This window comes from Pan paniscus, chromosome 9, assembly GCF_029289425.2.
Source record: "Pan paniscus chromosome 9, NHGRI_mPanPan1-v2.0_pri, whole genome shotgun sequence".
Taxonomy (NCBI): Eukaryota; Metazoa; Chordata; class Mammalia; order Primates; family Hominidae; genus Pan; species Pan paniscus.
In genome coordinates, this window is record NC_073258.2 from 119,702,666 (window position 1) to 119,723,241 (window position 20,576).

General features: G+C 46.3%; 2 protein-coding genes across 2 annotated transcripts; one reads left to right on the forward strand and one right to left on the reverse strand.

Annotated features, from left to right (window-relative positions):
• Window positions 1-286: 286 nt before the first annotated feature.
• On the forward strand, window positions 287-17,842 carry CENATAC (centrosomal AT-AC splicing factor). Its single transcript, XM_003820026.7, has 11 exons — window positions 287-549; window positions 662-825; window positions 1,246-1,344; window positions 13,017-13,083; window positions 13,474-13,536; window positions 14,196-14,260; window positions 14,406-14,511; window positions 15,489-15,519; window positions 17,088-17,177; window positions 17,401-17,533; window positions 17,632-17,842. Exons 1-11 carry the CDS (start codon window positions 430-432, stop codon window positions 17,690-17,692), a joined length of 999 nt encoding a protein of 332 aa, XP_003820074.1. The 5' UTR covers window positions 287-429; the 3' UTR covers window positions 17,693-17,842.
• RPS25 (ribosomal protein S25) lies at window positions 17,809-20,512 on the reverse strand. The gene is made up of 5 exons (XM_003820028.7): window positions 20,371-20,512; window positions 20,047-20,142; window positions 19,454-19,637; window positions 17,938-18,036; window positions 17,809-17,855 (listed from the first exon to the last, which is right to left on the reverse strand). The coding sequence occupies exons 1-4, from the start codon at window positions 20,371-20,373 to the stop codon at window positions 17,942-17,944; spliced, it is 378 nt and encodes a 125-aa protein (XP_003820076.1). The 5' UTR covers window positions 20,374-20,512; the 3' UTR covers window positions 17,809-17,855; window positions 17,938-17,941.
• Between the last annotated feature and the right edge of the window lie 64 nt (window positions 20,513-20,576).

A 20,576-nucleotide genomic window follows, 5' to 3' on the forward strand; every position in this document is an offset into this window, starting at 1 on the left:
CAGTAATAGTAAACCACACAACCTCAGCGAGATGACACAGTGAGGTGGTTAACGTAAAGCTCTGGACACACAGTGCGCACCTATACATCAGTTATTAAGTGTCCTATTGGCTACTACAGGTCCTGGCCAATGCTCAGAGTTGCGTGTGGCCTATGAGCCTCACGTTGCGGCGGGCGCGCGTCCCCGCACATCTGCGGGACGGCGCCATCCTCCTCCTTAACCCGCCCAGCTCTGGGATGTTGGTGCCTGGGCGGGACTAGAGGCCTGGGCGGAGTCTGCGCAGCCGCAGAAGGGCTTGCAGTGGCGCCTGCCGGGCGCTGAGGGCCGTGGGAGCCGCCGGGTTAGCCCCACCCCGAGGGGTCAGGGGTCAGAGGCCGCCGGATGGCGTAGGATCGGCCGCTGGTGGTGGTGATACCGGGTACCCGGGCTATGGCGCCGGCGCAGCGCTGCCCTCTGTGCCGCCAGACCTTCTTCTGTGGTCGCGGGCACGTTTACAGCCGCAAGCACCAGCGGCAGCTGAAGGAGGCTTTGGAGAGGCTCCTGCCCCAGGTGCGGAGGCAAGGCTAGAGATGGGATGGGAGTGCGGGGCAGGTCAGTGAAGGCCAGAGCGGGTGTGATTTGGGGGTCCCCCTTGGGGTTCTACTTGGCCTCTCTGCCGCAGGTGGAGGCGGCCCGCAAGGCCATCCGCGCCGCTCAGGTGGAGCGCTATGTGCCCGAACACGAGCGATGCTGCTGGTGCCTGTGCTGCGGCTGTGAGGTGCGGGAACACCTGAGCCATGGAAACCTGACGGTGCTGTACGGGGGGCTGCTGGAGCATCTGGCCAGGTGAGAGCCGAGCTAGGAGCCTGCTCCAGGACAGACGCATACATATACGGGAGGAGGGTTTGGGGTGGGTGAGAAAAAGGACGCTTTTGTGATTTGATCAAGAAGGATGGATTGAGTCACTTCACAGGTTTTGCCAGCCTTGTTAGGGTAGGGGTCGTATGCTGCCACGGTCCCAAGTGGTGCTGGTGGTCTGGCTGCGAGAGCCCGCTTGGTTACCGCCCCTAACCTCCCCTCAGATTCTCACAATTTTATGGGAAGAAGAGACACGAGATCTTGAAGAGATGGTGGTAACAGTGTTCCTCTCTCAGCCGTGCCCCAGGCAGAAACCCAGATGTCAGTTTGCATTACAAACCTAATGCTTAATATCTGAGTAATATTTTATAATCTATAGCTGAGATTACTTATCCTCTCCATTTTCAGCCCAGAGCACAAGAAAGCAACCAACAAATTCTGGTGGGAGAACAAAGCTGAAGTCCAGATGAAAGAGAAGTTTCTGGTCACTCCCCAGGATTATGCGCGGTGAGTCACTGGTATGGAACGTGAAGTAGCAGAGTGAATTCTCTGGATCTTTGTCAGGTATGGGAGCTTACTCTATTAACTGGAAAGTTCAGGAGGGACTTCCGAAGTATCTGCTGTCTTCATAGCACTTCTTATTCTAGGTACTATATTGGACACAAAAATGTGACAGTTCTTGAGGTTTAGTTGGGGGATAGGATTTAGCAAATAGAGAACAATACTAAAAGTTGACTGTTATCAACTACTTAAATATGAGGCACCGAGAATACTAACGTTAGAAGAGGCTGTTTATAGTTTGTAAGAAACTGCTGCTCAGCCAGTACCTACTTTTAATAGTTTTGGACTCTATTTTATTTTATCTTTTCTTTTGAGACAGAGTTTTGCTCTTTTCGCCCAGGCTGGAGTGCAATGGCACAATCTCAGCCCACTGCAACTTCAGCCTCCTGGATTCAAATGATTCTCCTGCCTCAGCCTCCCAAGTAGCTGGGATTACAGGCGCAAACCACCACACCTGGCTAATTTTTGTATTTTTACGTTTTTTTCTTTTTTTCTTTTTCTTTTTCGCTCTGTTGCCCAGGCTGGAGTGCAGTGGCGCGATCTCCGCTCACTGCAAGCTCTGCCTCCTGGGTTCGCGCCATTCTCCTGCCTCAGACTCCTGAGTAGCTGGGACTACAGGCGCCTGCCACCACGCCCGGCTAATTTTTTGTATTTTTAGTAGAGACGGGGTTTCACCGTGTTAGCCAGGATGGTCTCGATCTCCTGACCTCCTGATCCGCCCGCCTTGGCCTCCTAAAGTGCTGGGATTACAGGCGTGAGCCACCGCGCCCGGCCAATTTTTGTATTTTTAGTAGAGATGGGATTTCACCATGTTGGCCAAGTTGGTCACTAACTCCTGACTTGAGGTGACTCGCCCGCCTTGGCCTCCCAAAGTGCTGGGATTACAGACGTGAGCCACCATGCCTGGTCTCAATGATTTTCTTAATGGTATCTGGGAATTCATCTGCTGCCTCTTGGTTGGCAGAAGCTACCCCTTCTGCTATTTTGACATATTTTAAGCCAACCTTCTTTCTAAAATTATCAAACCATCCTTTGCCGGCATTAAATTATCCAGCTTTAGATCCTTCACCTTCCTTTCGCTTTAAGTTGTCATGTAATGATTTTGCTTTTTCTTGAATCCTATTAGAAGCTGTAGGTAGGCCTTTCTAATAGCAACCCTGTACCCACATAAAAGCTGTGTTTTCAATATGAAGATAAAAAGGTATTGTGCAAAGCATGCAGGGTTTTCATGCCTCCTGGCATAGGTGCAGTGATAGCTTCATGAATTTCCTTTTTTTTTTTTTTTTTTTTTACAGTGTTCCTTAGGCTGGATTTAGTTATTTTTTTCTTTGCCTTTAAAAAAAAATTTTTTTTGTCCAGGCATGGTGGCTCATGTGAAGTCAGGAGTTTGAGACCAGCCTGGCCAACACGGCAAAACCCTGTCTCTACTAAAAATACAAAAATTAGCTGGGTGTGGTGGTGGGTGCCTATAATCCCAGCTACTCAGGAGGTTGAGACAGGAGAATCGCTTGAACCTGGCGAGGCAGAGGTTGCAGTGAGCCGAGATCGCACCACTTCACTCCAGCCTGGGCAAAAGATCGAAACTCTGTCTCAAAAGGAAAAAAAAAAATTCTTTTTTTTAAATTGAGATGGGGTTTTGCTATGTTGCCCAGGCTGGTCTCGAACTTCGGGCTCAAGCAATCCGCCTGCCTCAGCCTTCCAAAGTGAGCCACCATGCTTACCCCTCACCCTTTTTTTTCCACATGGATTTTGTCAATGTGCATGGATTCATTTATCTTGAAATGCTGGGCAACTGCAGCTGTAGATCCTAATCTACAGTACATATCAAACAATTCAGCTTTTTCTTGTAATGTCATGACTTTTCTCTGCTTCTTTGGAGTGCTTCAGGCATCACTAGTGGCACCTCCTATAGGTCCCACGTTACTATTTGAGGTTAATGGTATGACATTACTGAAAAATATGCAGGAACCATAAGTGATCACTTTTACTGTAATATGCAATTTACTGGTGAGACAACTGCTTACAAGATGATCAGCATTACTGTGTTTTAAGCAGATACAACACTTGAGTTCACTGCAGTAGGTGGCTACAAAATTGTGACAGTTGTAGTTTGGATTATAATTTTATGCAGTTATGTAATATTGCATCTTTACATTTATTTTCATTTCTCTTGACCGCGAATGTCACCATGTACAGTCTGTGTTTCTGTGTGTAAGTTTTGATAAATTTTAACTTTTTTTTGTTTGGAGAGGGAGTTTTGCTTTGTCACCCAGGGTGGAGTACAGTGGTGCGATCTCGGCTCACTGCAACCTCTGCCTCCCAGGTTCAAGCGATTCTCCCGTTTCAGCCTGGATTTGTGTATTTTATGGTAGTAAATCATAAAAGACTAGTATCTACATATATTTTATGCATTCATGACATACCTTTTTAATTTTTTCCATATTTCTAGGCTATGTGGTTCATCGGCAAGTTTTTTCAAATTGTTGCAAATCTCCAAAAAAATTTTCAAGTGAACTCATGCAGTTCAAACCTGTGCTGTGCAAGAGTCAACTGTATTTGCTTATTTTCTCAAAAAGGAATGCCTAAAGGATAATCAAGAAACTAATGAAACTGCCAGATGTGGTGGTGCATACCTGTAGTCCTAGCTACTCAGGAGGCTGAGGTAAGAGGATAGCTTGAGCCCAGGAGTTTGAGGCCATCCTGGGCAATGTATCAAGACCCCATCTCTAAAAAGAAATATGAATTTTTTTTTTAGAGAAGTTAATGAAATTGATCACATGGCCATGCTCAGTGGCTGACACCTGTAATCCCAGCACTTTGGGAGGCCGAGGTGGGAGGATCATTTGAGGTCAGGAGTTCGAGACCAGCCTGGTCAACATGGTGAAACCCCATCCCTACTAAAAATACAAAAAATAGCTGGGCGTGTTGGTTTGTGCCTGTAATCCCAGCTACTCGGGAGGGTGAGGCAGGAAAATCGCTTGAGCCCAGGAGGCAGAGATTGCACTGAGCCAAGATCATGCCATTGTACTGCAGCCTGGGCAACAAGAGCAAAACTCTGTCTCAAAAAAAAAAAAAAAAAAGAAACTGATCACATATCAGTTAGTGTAACCAGTTGGTGTGACCCAGTTTGTGGGTCAGTAAAAATGTTTACAGTTGATAGGAATAGAAAAAAGATTTTTTTTTTTTTTTTTGGACAGTCTCACTCTGTTGCCCAGGCTGGAGTGCAGTGGCACAATCTCAGCTCACTGCAACCTCCACCTCCCAGGTTCAAGCAGTTCTCCCATCTCAGCTTCCAGAGTAGGTGGAATTACAGGCTTGCGCCACTACGCCTGGCTAATTTTTGTATTTTAGTAGAGATGGGTTTCACCATGTTGGCCAGGCTGGTCTTGAACTCCTGACCTCAAGTGATCCACCTGACTCGGCTTCCCAAAGTGCTAGGATAACAGGCATGAGCCACCACACCAGGCCTAGAAACAAGATTTCTATGTATACTTTTAAAAATAAGTTGTTGGCTTTTTTTTTTTTTTCTGATGGTACATTTGGGAATTATACTGTAACAGGCATAAGAAGTAAGATTTCTCCCATAGCGAAATTTTGTATTCAGAATCCAATAGAAATATTGCGGGTTTTTTTTGAGATGGAGTCTCGCTCTGTTGTCCAGGCTGGAGGGCAGCTGCGCGATCTCAGCTCACTGCAACCTCCGCCTCAGGGGTTCAAGCAATTCTCCTGCCTCAGCCTCCTGAGTAGCTGGTATTACAGGCATGCGCCACCATGCCTTGATAATTTTTTTTTTTAATGGTGAAAAGATATACATATATTTAGAATTAGCCAACTGGACTCAGTTGAGATGATCCCTATTTTGTTGGCAACATCCAAAGCATTGTAATCAGGAGCCAGTCGAACATGTTCCTCCTTCTCTCCATCAGGCTGAATCAGGGTGTTGACCTTGGCCACATCAGTGTCATAGAGCTTCTTCTGGTGCTTGTTGGCTTTAACATTCACAGTGAACACAAGTGTGTTGTTGTCTTCTGTCTTCTTCATGGGAGACTCAGTGGTCAGAGGAAACTTGATGATGCATAGTGGTCAAGCTTGTTTCTCCTGGGGGTGCTCTTCCGAAGATATTTGCACTGCCTCTGGAGTCGCAATGTCTTGGACCGCCAGAAGGCTAGTGATATGCGGATCTTCTTTTTTTTGTGGCTGTGGACACCTTTCAACACTGCCTTCTTGGCTTTCAGAGCCTTGCTTTGGCTTTAGGAGGGGCAGGAGCTTCCTTCTTAGCTTTTGGTGCCATCTTGTGAAAAGGGGCTGATTTTTGTATTTTTCGTAGAGACAGGGTCTCACCATGTTGGCCAAACTGGTCTCGAACTCCTGACCTCAAGTGATCCACCCACCTTGGCTTCCCAAAGTGCTGGGATTACAGGCGTGCGCCACTGCACCTGGCCAATAATTAGAAATATTTCTCTTTTTTTTTTTTTTTTGGGAGACAGAGTCTTGTTCTGTTGCCCAGGCTGGAGTGGCATGATCTTGGCTCACTGCAACCTCCACCTCCTGAGTTCAAGCGATTCTCCTGCCTCAGCCTTCCGAGTAGCTGGAACTACAGGTGCATGCCACCACACCTGGCTAATTTTTGTAATTGTAGTAGAGACGGGGTTTTACCATATTGGTCAGGCTGGTCTCGAACTCCCGACCTCAGGTGATCTGCCTGCCTTGGCCTCCCAAAGTGCTGGGATTATAGGTGTGAGCCACCGAGCCCGGCCCAAATTAGAAATATTTCTAATCAGATATTTCCATGGTTATAGATATTTGGTTGCTTGGTTCATATGCATACAAACAGTTGTCATAACTGTAAAAAGCAGTACTTAGCAAGTATTTCTAAGTGATTGGAATAGTTTTCCTTTAATGTTACAATACTGCCTATTGATTTGGAAATTAGATCACGCTCTATGATGTTTCGATTTTACTCAAAGGCATCATGAGTACTCTGCTCATTCTTTCATTCTTTATAGTTTTCTAGTTGAGTTAGGAACTATTTTATCAAAAATCATTTTAGCACTATAATAAGGGTAGATGACATACCATAATGATTTTCAGATTTTTTTTTTTTTTGAGACAGAGTCTTGCTCTGTTGCCCAGGCTGGAGTGCAGTGGCACGATCTCAGCTTACTGCAACCTCCGCCTCCTGGGTTCAAGTGATTCTTCTGCCTCAGCCTCCCGAGTAGCTGGGACTATAGGCATGCGCCACTATGCCCAGCTAATTTTTGTATTTTTAGTAGAGATGGGGTTTCACCATATTGGCCATGCTGGTCTCGAACTCCTGACCTCATGATCCACCCACCTTGTCCTCCCAAAGTGCTGCAATTACAGGTGTGAGCCACTGGTCCCGGCCTGATTTTCAGATTTTTAATAAAAAGGGTATCTGGATTAGCTGGGCATATAGTCCTACCTACTCTGGAGGCTAGCCTATAGTCCTGCTTACTCTGGAGGCTAAGGCAGGGGGATCACCTGAGCCTGAGGGATCACTTGAGCCCAGGAGGTTGAACCTGCAGTGAGCTGTGATCCCACCACTACACTCCAGCTGGGCAGCATAGCAAGAATGTCTCTTAAAAAAAAAAAAAAAAAAAAGGCAATTCAGTTGCAGTGGCTCATGACTGTAATTCCAGCACTTTTGGAGGCTGAGACAGAGGATCATTTGAGCCCAGGAGTTTAAGACCAGCCTGAACAACATAGTGAAACCCCATCTCTAAAAAAAAAAAATTATATTAGCCAAGCATGGTGACATTTGCCTATAGTGCTAGCTACTGGGGAGGCTGAGGCAGGAGGATTGCTTAAGCTCACAAGGTTGAGGCAGGAGTGAGCTGTGATCACGCCACTTGCACTCTAGCCTGGGCAACGGAGCAAAAGACCCTGTCTCAAAAACAGCAAGAAAAAAAAAAGCCAGTACCTGGAGACTTTGAACAGGGTGAAAAGAAGAAAACATGGAGGAGTCTGCTAAAGCACAAAACTTCTCTCTGGTCCTCAAATAAATAAAAATTTTTGGCCGGGCACGATGGCTCATGCCTGTAATCCCAGCACTTTGGGAGGCCAAGGCCAGCAGATCACGAGGTCAGGAGATCGAGACCATCCTGGCTAACACGGTGAAACCCCATCTCTACTAAATATACAAAAAATTAGCCAGACGAGGTGGTGGGTGTGTGTAGTCCCAGCTACTTGGGAGGCTGAGGCAGGAGAATGGCATGAACCCAGGAGGTGGAGCTTGCAGTGAGCTGAGATCGTGCCACTGCACTCCAGCCTGGCGACATAGAGTGAGACCCCGTCTCAAAAAAAAAAAAAAAAATTTTTTTTTTTACAATTCCACATTGTCATTTTCTTTTCCTCTGGTCTCAAACTCCTGGTCTCAGGCAATCCTCCCACCCCAGCCTCCCAAAGTGCTGGGACTACAGACGAGCCACTGTGCCCAGCCAGCTGCCTAGAAATTTCTGGACTTCAACCACACTGTAATTTTTTTTTTTAAATCAGTTTCTTCTATTTCCTTGAACTCAGTTTCCAGGAACTTCTGGTTTGGAAATTAGAGACCTGCCTTCCAGGTTAGTCTACAGAAAGTCTAGTTGTGTTCCACTGTGTCTTCATTGTCCTGCACACTCATGTGATACACTCAGGTGTTGTGGATTATGAGACCCAGAGAGAAACTTCCTGGTGATAATCGCACAAAGTATAGGAAAGAAACCTGGCAGTCTGTACAGTCCATTATTATTATGTGCATAGTCCATTTGGTTAAATAATTTGAGATGCTTTTTTTTTTTTTTTTTTTTTTGAGATGGGGTCTTGCTCTGTCACCCAGACTGGAGTGCAGCGGTACAATCATGGCTCACTGCAGCCTCAAACTCCTGAGGGCTCAAGCAATCCTCCTGCCTTGGCCTTCAGAGTAGGCAGGATATATATATATATATATTTTTTGAGATGGAATCTTGCTCTGTCGCCAGGCTGGAGTGCAGTGGCGTGATCTCAGTTGACTGCAACCTCTGCCTCCCAGGTTCAAGCAATTCTCTTGAGTAGCTGGGACTATAGGCACAGGCCACCACGCCCAACCTTTTATTTTTTTTTCTTTGAGACGGAGTCTTGTTCTGTCACCCAAGCTGGAGTGCAGTGGTACGATCTCGGCTCACTGCAAGCTCCGCCTCCCGGGTTCACGCCATTCTCCTGCCTCAGCCTCCTGAGTAGCTGGGACTACAGGCGCCCGCCACCATGCCTGGCTAATTTTTTGTATTTTTAGTAGAGACGGGGTTTCACCTTGTTAGCCAGGATGGTCTTGATCTCCTGACCTCGTGATCCGCCTGCCTCGGCCTCCCAAAGTCTGGGATTACAGGCGTAAGCCACCGTGCCCGGCCTAATTTTTGTATTTTTAGTAGAGATGGGGTTTCACCGTGTTGGCCCGGATGGTCTCGATCTCTTGACCTCGTGATCCACCCGCCTCGGCCTCCCAAAGTGCTGGGATTACAGGCGTGAGCCACTGCGCCTGGCTTAGTCCACCTATTTCTAATGTGACTGGGTCAGTCATCAACCTCTGTGATATGGTTTAGCTGTGTCCCCACCCAAATTTTTTTGACTGTAGCTCCCATAATTCCCACGTTGTGGGAGGGACCCAGTGGGAGATAACTGAATCATGGGGGCGTTTTCCCCCATGCTGTTCTCATGGTAATAAGTCTCACATGATCTGATGATTTTATAAGGGGTTTCCCCTTTCACTTGGTTTTCATTCTCTCTCGCCTGCCACCATGAGACATGCCTTTCACCTTCTGCTGTGATTGTAAGGCCTCCCCGGCCACATGGAACTGTGTCTGTTAAACCTCTTTTTCTTTGTAAATTACCCAGTCTTGGGTATGTCTTTATCAACAGTGTGAAAATGGAGTAATACACCCTGACAACATCATCTCTCTGCTCCAGAGCTGCATCTTCAGGAGCCCAGGTTCCAGATAAATGAACTGTAGTGGCAGCCAGTGGCCAGGAGATACCGGCAACCTAAATATAGTTTTCTTTTCGTTTCTTTTTTTTGGAGACAGAGTCTCGCTCTGTCACCCAGGCTGGAGTGCAATGACATGATCTTGGCTCACTGCAACCTCCGCCTCCCAGGTTCAAGTGATTCTCCTGCCTCAGCCTGCTAAGTAGCTGGGATTACAGGCACGCGCCACCACGCCCGGCTCATTTTTGTACTTTCAATAGAGATGGGATTTCAGCATGTTGGTCAGGCTGGTCTCAAACTCCTGACCTCATGATCCGCCCACCTCGGCCTCCCAAAGTGCTGGGATTACAGATGTGAACCACCTAATCTGGCCTTTTTATTCATTTATTTATTTATTTATTTTGAGATGGAGTCTTGCTTTGTTGTCCAAGCTGGAGTGCCATGATACAATGACAGCTCACTACAGCCTCAACCTCCCAGGCTCAAGCAATCCTCCTACCCCAGCCTTCCAAGTATCTAGGGCTATAAGTGTGCACCATCACACCTGGCTATTTCTGTATTTTTTGTAGAGACAGGGTCGCTATGTTGCCTGAGCTGGTCTCAAACTCCTGGGCTCAAGCAGTCCTTCCACTTTGGCATCCCAAAGTGTTGAGATTACAGGCATGAGCCACTGTGCCCAGCCTAATTTTTACTTTTGAACCTTGTAAATTGTCAAACATACACACAGAAGGCAATTCCAAGGTTTGGTTGATTTGACTGGTAAAGATAGGAGGAGGCACTTTTAGATTTAGATGGTTTCTTACATAGACAGTGAAAAGAAAAGGAAGACCAAAGAGCCAGCTTCTCAGGTCCTTGTTTCATACACCAAAAAGGACAACACTGAAACAAAAAGGACTGGATGACCCCAGTGTGAGTTGTGGGATATTCTGTTGCTGGGGAATCAAATCTAGACTGTAGTAGCTAAGTGGCTTTTTTGTTGTTTTTAAATTTTACTTATTGAAGGGGTGGCCTGCCCCTCCACACCTGTGGGTATTTCTAGTCGGGTGGGATGAGAGACGGAGAAAAGAAATAAGACACAGAGACAAAGTATAAAGAAACAACAGTGGGTCCAGGGGACTGGCGCTCAGCACACCAAGGACCTGCACTGGCACCGGCCTCTGAGTTCCCTCAGTTTTTATTGATTATTATTTTTCATTATTTCAGCAAAAAGGAATGTAGTAGGACAGCAGGGTGATAATAAGGAGAAGGTCAACAAATTACATGTGAGCAAAAGAATCTATATCATGATTAAGTTCAAGGGAAAGTACTATGCCTGGACGTGCACGTAGGCCAGACTTATGTCTCTCCACCCCGACATCTCAGTGGAGTAAAGACTACAAGGCAGTATTACTGTAAACATGTCTCGCCTCCCGCCACAGGGCAGCTTTTCTCCCATCTCAGAGTTGAACAAATGTACAATCGGGTTTTACACCGAGACATTCAGTTCCCAGGGGCAAGCAGGAGACAGTGGCCTTCCTCCATCTCACCTGCAAGAGGCTTTCCTCTTTTACTAATCCACCTCAGCACAGACCCTTTACGGGGGTTGGGCTGGGAGACAGTCAGGTCTTTCTCATCCCACGAGGCCATATTTCAGACTATCACATGGGGAGAAACCTTGGACAATACCCCGCTTTCAAGGGCAGGGGTCCCTGCGGCTTTCCACAGTGCATTGTGCCCCTGGTTTATTGAGACTAGAGAATGGCAATGACCTTTACCAGATGTACTGCTTGTAAGTATTTTGTTAACAAGGCACGTCCTACACAGCCCTAGGTCCCTTAAACCTTGATTTTATACAACACATGTTTTTGTGAGCTCCAAGTTGGGTCAAAGTGGCTGGGTCAAAGTGGCTGGGACAAAGCTACAAATCAACAACATCTCAGCAAAGCAACTGTTTAAAGTACAGGTCTTTTTCAAAATGGAGTCTCTTATGTCTTTCTTTCCTACATAGACACAGTGACAGTCTGATCTCTCTTTCTTTTCCCTACAACTTATTATTATTTTTGAGACAGAGTCTTGCTCTGTCACTGGCCTGGAGTGCAGTGGCCCGATCTCGGCTCACTGCAACCTCCACCTCCGAGGTTCAAGCAATTCTCCTGTCTCAGCCTCCCAAGTAGCTGGGATTACAGGCACCTGCCACCACATCTGGCTAATTTTTTGTATTTTTGTAGAGACAGGGTTTCACTATGTTGGCCAGGCTGGTCTTGAACTCCTGGCCTCTTGATCCACCCGTCTCGGCCTCCCAAAGTGCTGGGATTACAGGCATGGGCCACACTGCGCCTGGCTTAAATGATGTTTTAAAACTAAGTGGCTTAATATTCTGCAATTTTAATCTGAGAGGGGTGGAACAGAAAGCCCCATACCTCATCAGAACCTGGGAGTTGATGAGAAACCATTTGATGACAACCTCCTAGGGGAGATGGGGAGGGAAGTGCGAGATGGCCTCATAGCAGCTTCTGGCAGACCTCCTATCCTCGTGTTCCAGGAGGATTAAACAAGCCTTTCAGCCACACTTTGGTAAGGTGTGGCTCAAGCCATTGTCTCCTTGGATATATTCAAGGCTCTCAGGGAACACTGTTGATAGTGGTATTGGTATTATACTGAAACTTTGTGTTGAGAACCAGGGTTTTGAGAACCAGGGTTTTCACTATGGCAAAAGGAAGATACAAGTAAGGAATGGAGGCATTTGAATAGGGAGGTGACAGTACAAATTACTGATTTAAGGCCAGGCATAGTGGCTGATGCCTGTAATCCCAATTCTTTGGGAGGCCAAGGCAGGAGAATTGCTTGAGCCCAGGAGTTCGAGACCAGCATGGGTGACATGGCAAAACCCTGTTTCTACAAAAAACACAAAAATTAGCCAGGCATAGTGGTGCAGTCCTGTAGTCCCACCTACTCAGGAAGCTAAGGCAGGAGGATCTCTTGAGCCTGGGAGCCTCTTGAGCAGAGGTTGCAGCGAGCTGAGGTTGTGCCACTGCACTCCAGCCTAGGCAACAGAGCGAGCCCGTCTCAAAAAAAAAGACAAAGAAATTTAGGACAGTATGCAAGATTTGGCCTGGATTCTTCTGAGGATGTGAAGTAATGGAAACAGTAAGACTGTTCCAGACTAGGGGAAGACTAGAGACCTAATAGCTGGATTCCATGTGATCTTTTGTTGGACTTTGGGATTGGAGGTGAGAGTAGAGAAGGCATAATGCACGTTTTTGAGACGAGGGAAATGTGAATATAGCCTGTATGCCTACACTCAAGTCTGAAGACATATAAACCATGTCTATACTAACCAGCCAAATATTTGAACACTAAAAGGAAGAATTTTTTTAATGTGGTAATGGTATCATGGTTGTATAGAATGCTCCTCCTCTTGGGAGATGTGTGTTGAAAATAGGGTTTGACGTCTAAACCTATATTTGTTTTGGCAAAAAGGACATGTGTCTGTACAAAAGAAGTGGAGCCAGTATGGCAAAATGTTTACAAGGACTCTGGGTGAGAGGTACATAGATGCTTACTATACTGTTTTGTTTCTGAATTTGAAATTTTTCAAAATTAAAAAAATATCTACTGAGGAGCTTTTCGTTTTAACTGGTGGGGAATGGGTTCTGGGCGGTTTTGCCCCTTTTCTTTTTAGATTCAAGAAATCCATGGTGAAAGGTTTGGATTCCTATGAAGAAAAGGAGGATGAAGTGATCAAGGAGGTGAGTTAAAGTAGCAGTCCCTCACCCTTTTTGCACCAGGGGCTGGTTTCGTGGAAGACGGTTTTTCCACAGATGGATCCAGGCAGGGGATGGTTTCAGAATGAGACTGCTCCACCTCAGATCATCAGGCATCAGATTCTCATAAGGAGCACGCAACCTAGATACCTTGCATGCCCAGTTCACAGTAGTGTTTGTGCTCCTATGAGAATGTAACACCACCACTGATCCGACAGGAGCTCAGGCGGCAGTGCTGTTGCAGCCTGCTTCCTGACAGGCCACAGACCAGTACTGGTCCACGCCTGGGGGTGGAGGGCCCAAGTTAAAGGAAAGGCCTCTGAAGAAACTGGCCCCCATGATCCTGTACCTGTCTAAGCAGCCTCTCTCCCACAGATGGCAGCTCAGATCCGTGAGGTGGAGCAGAGCCGACAGGAGGTGGTTCGGTCTGTCTTAGAGGTTGGTTTCCCTCGGAGGATCCAGACCAGTATCCAAATCCACTGATCCCTGGCATTCCCAGGTCCAGCATTCCGTGGACTAGTGCTTCTTCTTCTTCTTTTTTTTTTTGGAGACAGAGTTTCGCTGTGTCACCCAGGCTGGAGTGCAGTGGCACGATCTCGGCTCACTGCAACCTCCACCTCCCAGGTTCAGGTTCAAGCGATTCTCCTGCCTCAGGCTCCCGAGTAGCTGGGATTACAGGTGCCGCCACCACGCCTGGCTAATTTTTATATTTTTAATAGAGATGGTGTTTCACCATGTTGGCCAGGCTGGTCTTGAACTCCTGACCTCAGGTGATCCACCCGCCTCAGCCTGCTGGGATTACAGGCATGAGCCACTGTGCCCGGCCATGAACCAGTGCTTCTAAGAGAACTCTTGACTGCATAGTCTCATCTGCTTGGCTTGAATTCCCTTACCTGTGTGCCAGGGGGCAGGCCTAGTCAGTGAATATGTGGACAGGACTGGGAGGGAGGGAGGGAAGAGTCTGTAAAAGATGGGCAGTACCTTCCATATGCTAATTTGTTTCCTTCCTGTGATACTGGGGTCTGGAGGGTGGAGGCATGGCCTAGGCAGGCTCTTAAGCATCCCAGACACATTTATTTTTCCTGAATCAAACTCAGCCTCAGGCAGTGCCAGACCCAGAAGAGGGCTCTTCAGCACCTAGAAGCTGGAAAGGGATGAACAGGTAAGACTATTAGGGAATCTCTTGTTGGGAATTTGACATCTTAGAACATTCTGCAACCTTTTGGCTGGGAAATGGAAACAGATCTAATCTTTACCACCCTCATGGCTCAAGGACCTCATCTGGCAGCCTGGCTCATGTTTTTCAGCCAAGTAGCTTCCAGCTTACAGCAGCCCTCAAATTTGGACCTGCCACCAGCTCCAGAGCTTGACTGGATGGAGACAGGACCATCTCTGACATTCATTGGCCATCAGGTACAAAGGATAAGCAAGCCAGAAGAGGGCCAATGGTCCCTCAGGTCTCAGGACCCCTTTCTCCTGATTTTCTACCTATTCAAGCCACTGCTGCCTCCACTGCAGGCTTTTCCTTCTTCCTTCACTGTTCCCTAGTAGTGTTCTCAGACCTCTTCTCACCCTCCAAAGCGATCCTATTCACATGTATTGACACTTAGGAGTGCCAACTCCTAAATCTTGCCCTCTGTAGAACTCATAGTTCCAACTCAACACAGGACATTAAATATCCCACAGGCATCTGAAACTAACCCCCACCACTCCTGTATTTCCAATCACTAGATGCAGATCCTTTCCTTTTCCATCTCCCATATCCTGTCAACAAGCGGTCAGTTTTAACCTGTCTGCCTCCATTCAGCCTTTGGGCAATTTCTACTCCCCCTTCAATCCTGCCTCACAAACAGAAAATCATTGTACCACTTACGATTTTACTCTACACTTCAGCTGTATTGTGTTGCTTCGGGCTTTTACAGTTGCCATTGTCTAAAACATGCTTTCCTTCCCTCATCACCTAGTTTACCTTCAACTGTTAGCTCAAATGTCACTTTTTCATAAAAGGCTTATCTGAACAGGTTATCTCTATTTCAAGTGGATGTAGCACCATGTAAAGTTGCAAATGTAATTTACGTAACTTGTGCTTAATGCTCTTCCCCAATTATATGTATGCTGTGAGGGCAAGGTTTTGCTCCCCTGGCATGTAATAGCCACTCTACTTACAGACATCTCCACTGTTATGACTGTGAGCTTCCTGAGGACAGGGCTGTCTTAGAGTGACTTACTGTGCTTTCAAAGTTTAACATCAGCTGGGGTGCAGAATTAGCATTGTGGCAGCAGTCACACCCACCTCTTTTAAAGTGTGCTTTGTCTATCGTTTCTAGGATTTTTTTTTTTAATCATGCCTAGACTTTAACTAGCACTTTTTTTCCCATTTCCAACTACAGGATATACCAGGAGTTGGTAACATCCACTCAGGTAAGGTCCAGGGCAGTGTTTTTAAAACCCTGGGAGATTTTTTTTTTTTTTTTTTTTTTTGAGATGGAGTCTTGTTCTGTCGCCAGGCTGGAGTGCAGTGGCGCAATCTCAGCTCGCTGCAACCTCTGCCTCTCAGGTTCAAGTGATTCTTCTGCCTCAGCCTCCCAAGTAGCTGGGGTTACAGGTGTGCACCACCACACCCAGCTAATTTTTATATTTTTAGTAGAGATGGGGTTTCACCATGTTGGCCTCGATCTCCTGACCTCATGATCCGCCCATTTGGGCCTCCCAAAGTGCTGGGATTACAGGCGTGAGCCACCGTGCCCGGACTTTTTTTTTTTTTTTTTTTTTAAATAAAGTTGGCCAAGATAAAGCATATGTATCTGGTAAAAGCCTTATATCCAGAATATATGAAGAACTGTCAACTTGATAAGGAAACAACCCAATAAAAGCATATGAATAATGTTCAACAGTCATTAGAGAAATGCAAATTAAAACCACAGTGAAATACCACTATATATGTATTGGAATGGCAGAAATTAAAGACTGATCATGCCAAGTGTTTGGCAATGTAGAAAAACCAAACCCTCATACACTGCTCTTAGAATGTAAACTGGTACAGTCACTTTGGAAAACATTTCGGGATACACCTACCATATTATCCAACCGTTCCACCCCTAACTAGAGAAAAGAAAGCCTGTCTACATAGACTTGTACACAAATCTTCAGAGCAGCTTCACTTGTAGCAGCTCCAAATTGGAAACAATTCAGATGTCTATCAACAGGCAAATGGATTAACAATGGAATAGTATTCCAGGATGAAGAGAGAATTATTGATACGTACGACACAGATGAATCTCAGAAGTCCAGACCTGGCCGGCGTGGTGGCTCATGCCTGTAATCCCGGCACTTTGGGAGGCCAAGGCAGGCGGATCATGAGGTCAGGAGTTCAAGACCAGTCTGGCCAACATGGTGAAACCCCATCTCTACTAAAAACTCAAAAATTAGCTGGGCATCGCAGCGCGCGCCTGTAATCCCAGCTACTTGGGAGGCTGAGGCAGAATTGTTTGAACCGAGACCTGGGAGGCGGAGGTTGCAGTGAGCTGAGATTGTGTCCAGCCTGGGCTAGAGCGAGCCTCCTCTCAAAAAAACAAAAGGCCAGACCCCACCTCAATGTCCACACACAGAAAATCCTAAAAAATACAAACCAATAAAGCAACTGAAAGATCACCGATTGCCTGGACAGGAAAGTATTTTAATGGGGGCAGTGATACTTACAGGGGGATGTTTGGGGTCTAGATTGTAATGGCTTCGCTCAAAAGTCACCAAATTTAAGTGTGTATCATTTATGTCAGTTGTGCCTCAAAGCCATTTTAAAATGACTATCACATATGGGGTATGTCGCTTTAAATTAGCCTAGGGCCTTCTAAAGCTCCAGAATTCCTGGGCTTTGCTTTTAGACATTTCTAGCTCTTAATGAGGAGAGGTAAGCTAACAGCTAGGACATGTTTCACAATAGCCTGAAGACTTAAAAAAAAAAAAAAAAAGGCCTTAATTTTTTTTTTCAGGTGCCACACCTCCCTGGATGATCCAAGATGAAGAATACATTGCTGGGAACCAAGAAATAGGACCATCCTATGAAGAATTTCTTAAAGAAAGTAAGTAAACTAATTCAAGAGAGGATCGTCTAAATCTTCACACTCAAAAATGGTTTCCTTGCCTGTGTGTGGTGGCTCATGGCTGTAATCCTAGCATTTTGGGAGGCTGAGGTGGGAGGGTCACTTGAGCCCAGAAGTTTGAAAACAGCCTGGACAACATAGTGAGACCCCATCTCTATATTCTTCAGTAAAGAAAAATAAAAGTTTCCCTATCATTGCACAGAGGAAAAACAGAAGTTGAAAAAACTCCCCCCAGACCGAGTTGGGGCCAACTTTGATCACAGCTCCAGGACCAGTGCAGGCTGGCTGCCCTCTTTTGGCCGCGTCTGGAATAATGGACGCCGCTGGCAGTCCAGGTATGTGTGTTCAGTGCCGGGTCTCCAACCTACCCATCCAACCTCCTTTTTGGAGATGTCACCCTTCATCATCGTGTTAACCCTTTATTTCCTTTCAGACATCAATTCAAAACTGAAGCTGCAGCAATGAAGAAGCAGTCACATACAGAAAAAAGCTAATCATGCTCTCTACCAACTACCATGAGGCTAAAAGCAAAGTCAACAAACCCCTACTATTATACCTTCCACCAAATTCTTTATCATTGTCTTTCTTAGGAAACAGACATACTCATTCATTTGATTTAATAAAGTTTTATTTTTCCAAATGTACAGCTGGTTGGACCTGTAAAAAAAAATTAAAAGAATCAGAACCATAAAGCTTTGTATCTACCTCCTACACCATGAGCCCACGCATTCCTACTCACCTATTCATGCATCTTCACCAGCAGCTGGAGCATCTCCACCCTTGGTATTTCTGGTGTAAATTACTTGAGCTCTGTGCTTTGAAACCAGTTTGATAAGTCCTAGGGAGAGAGAATAGCACGATGAGATGCTTAATAGATGCTACAATAGAAACTAGTAAGGTTTTTGGCTGGGCGCGGTGGCTCATGCTTATAATCCCACTGCTTTGGGAGGTGGAGGCGGGCAGATAGCTTGAGGTAAGGAGTTGCACACCAGCCTGGCCAACATGGTGAAACCTCATCTCTACCAAAAATACAAAAATTAGCTGGGCATGGTGGCACATGCTTGTAATCCCAGCTACTTGGGAAGCTGAGGTGAGGACCACCTGAACCCAGGAATTGGTGGTTGCATTGAGCCAAGACTGCCCCTCCGCACTCCAACCTGGGCAACAGAGTGAGACTCTAGTAAGGTTTGTTTTGGCCGGGTGCAGTGGCTCATGCTTGTAATCCCAGCACTTTGGACAAGTGGATCTCTTGAGCCCAGGAGACCAGCCTGGGCAACATGGCAAAACCGCATCTCTATTTAAAGAAAAGGAAAACAAAAAGAGTTCTCTCAGAGGTGCCCAGAATGGTCTTAAAACTCCTTGGCTCAAATGATCCTCCTGCTTTGGCCTCCCAAGTAGCTAGAAATACAAGGGTACCACTGCACCTGGCTCCAGAATTGCTTAATCTGACGTTCGGTAACAGAGAATCCTAGTTTTTAACAATCATCTATCCTTACTTTTCCTTTAAATTAGGGGCCCATTATCTTCCACACACCCCCCCCTTTCTGAGACAGTCTTTTGCTGTCACTAAGGCTGGAGTGCAGTGGTGTCATCTCGGCTCACTGCCACCTCCATCTCCTGGGTTCAAGGGATCCTCATGCCTCAGCATCCTGAGTAGCTGGGATTACAGACGTGTGCCCCCACGTCCAGCTAACTTTCAGTAGAGCAGGTTTTCACCATATTGGCCAGGCTGGTCTTTAACTCCTGACCTCCGGTGATTCACCCGCCTTGGCCTCCCAAAGTGCTAGAATTACAGATGTTCAGTCACTATAGTTAGCTGAGCCTTATTATTGTGGAATTATGGTAATCAGACCATACTACTGAGTAGACCGTACTAAATTTCTGGTTTTAAAATTTAATACATCAACAAAATATTTACCATAAAGGTTTTAAACATTTTCAAAGTTGTTTCAAAATAGTAATCTAATTATTTCAAAAACGGTTGTCCCTGTAATTCTATGCATCCATTTACTTGAAACATAAAAGATCCTTGGGCTTCACTAAACTGCCACAGGGTCCACGGCACAAAAGTGGCTAAGAACCCTGAGAATTCATCTCAGGAGTAAGACGTCAGAATTACATTACTAACAGCCAATGGTCAAGCCATGCTTTTTTTTTTTTTTTAATTCTGCTTTTCCAGCAAAACCACTGAAGATGCTTAACATGGTCAAGACAATTTAACCTACAAAAACACACATGTAGGATACACCCCTCACCTTTACTAAGGAGCTCCTGAAGGGCTGCCCTGGCCAGGGAGCCTCGAATCTTCAGTCTCTCAGAGACCACAGCTGGGGTTATAAGTTTATAGTTGGGAACTTCCTTACAGAGTTTATCATAGGTAGCTTTGTCAAACAAGACTAAGTTATTGAGCTTGTCCCGAACTTTGCCTTTGGACCACTTCTGCTCACCAAAACAAAACAGAAACAAGTTAGTATTTCTGGCAGAAGCACCCTTTCCCTCTCGAGTAATCTGCGTCAGAGAAATCTGTTCCACCGTTATCAAAGATAAATTACACATTACTAAAAAAAAAAAAAAAACCACCGACACGTTTTTGGCCTTCAGAACAGGGGCCGAGCCCCACTAGATCAGTTAAAAATAACACAGCAGGCACAGCGGCAGACACTTCGCACAACAGACTCATTTTCATGATCCTAATGGGAAAAAGAACGAGTGGTGACGGGAAGATAAACTCTCACATTTTGACTCTAGAAATCTACACCTGAAAAACCACTTACTATACAAGTTATCTATTACTAGAGGGTTACGAGAGAGTTACCCCTAGTCTCTCTCAGAGAGGTCTTATTTCTACCTTCTTTTTGGCCTTGCCCCCGGATTTGTTCACTGGGTCTTTGTCTTTCTTGGCCGACTTTCCAGCATCCTTCTTCTTCTTGTCGTCCTTAGGCGGCTGTAGGAGGGCAGCGGGAATGCAACCAGGTCCTCAAATAGCGCCAAAGTCCCCTAATACTGCGCCCCCAGCCCCCGCAAACTCCACCACCAGAGCACATGGGCGAAGCAATAACCGCGCCCGCCCTGCAACCGAGGCCGGCAGGCCAAGGAGCGCTCCCGCCGAAGGCTCTCCCCACTGAGTCCTCAAACCCAAGAACCCCGGCGACTTCACACCCCTGAAGCTTACCATTGCGAAGCTCGGAGAATAGCAGCAGACACCGCAGCCTCGCCAAGATGTCGGACAAAAAGGAAGCGCTGCTCAGAAACGGGCCCAAAAACCACCGTCCGCTGTGAGTACTTCCGGGGCAAGAGGCGGAGCCAGGCAGAGGAAGTCCCACGGCGAAGCGCTCGCCCTCTAGCCTGAGGCGGAAGACAGGAAGCGGATTCTAGTTC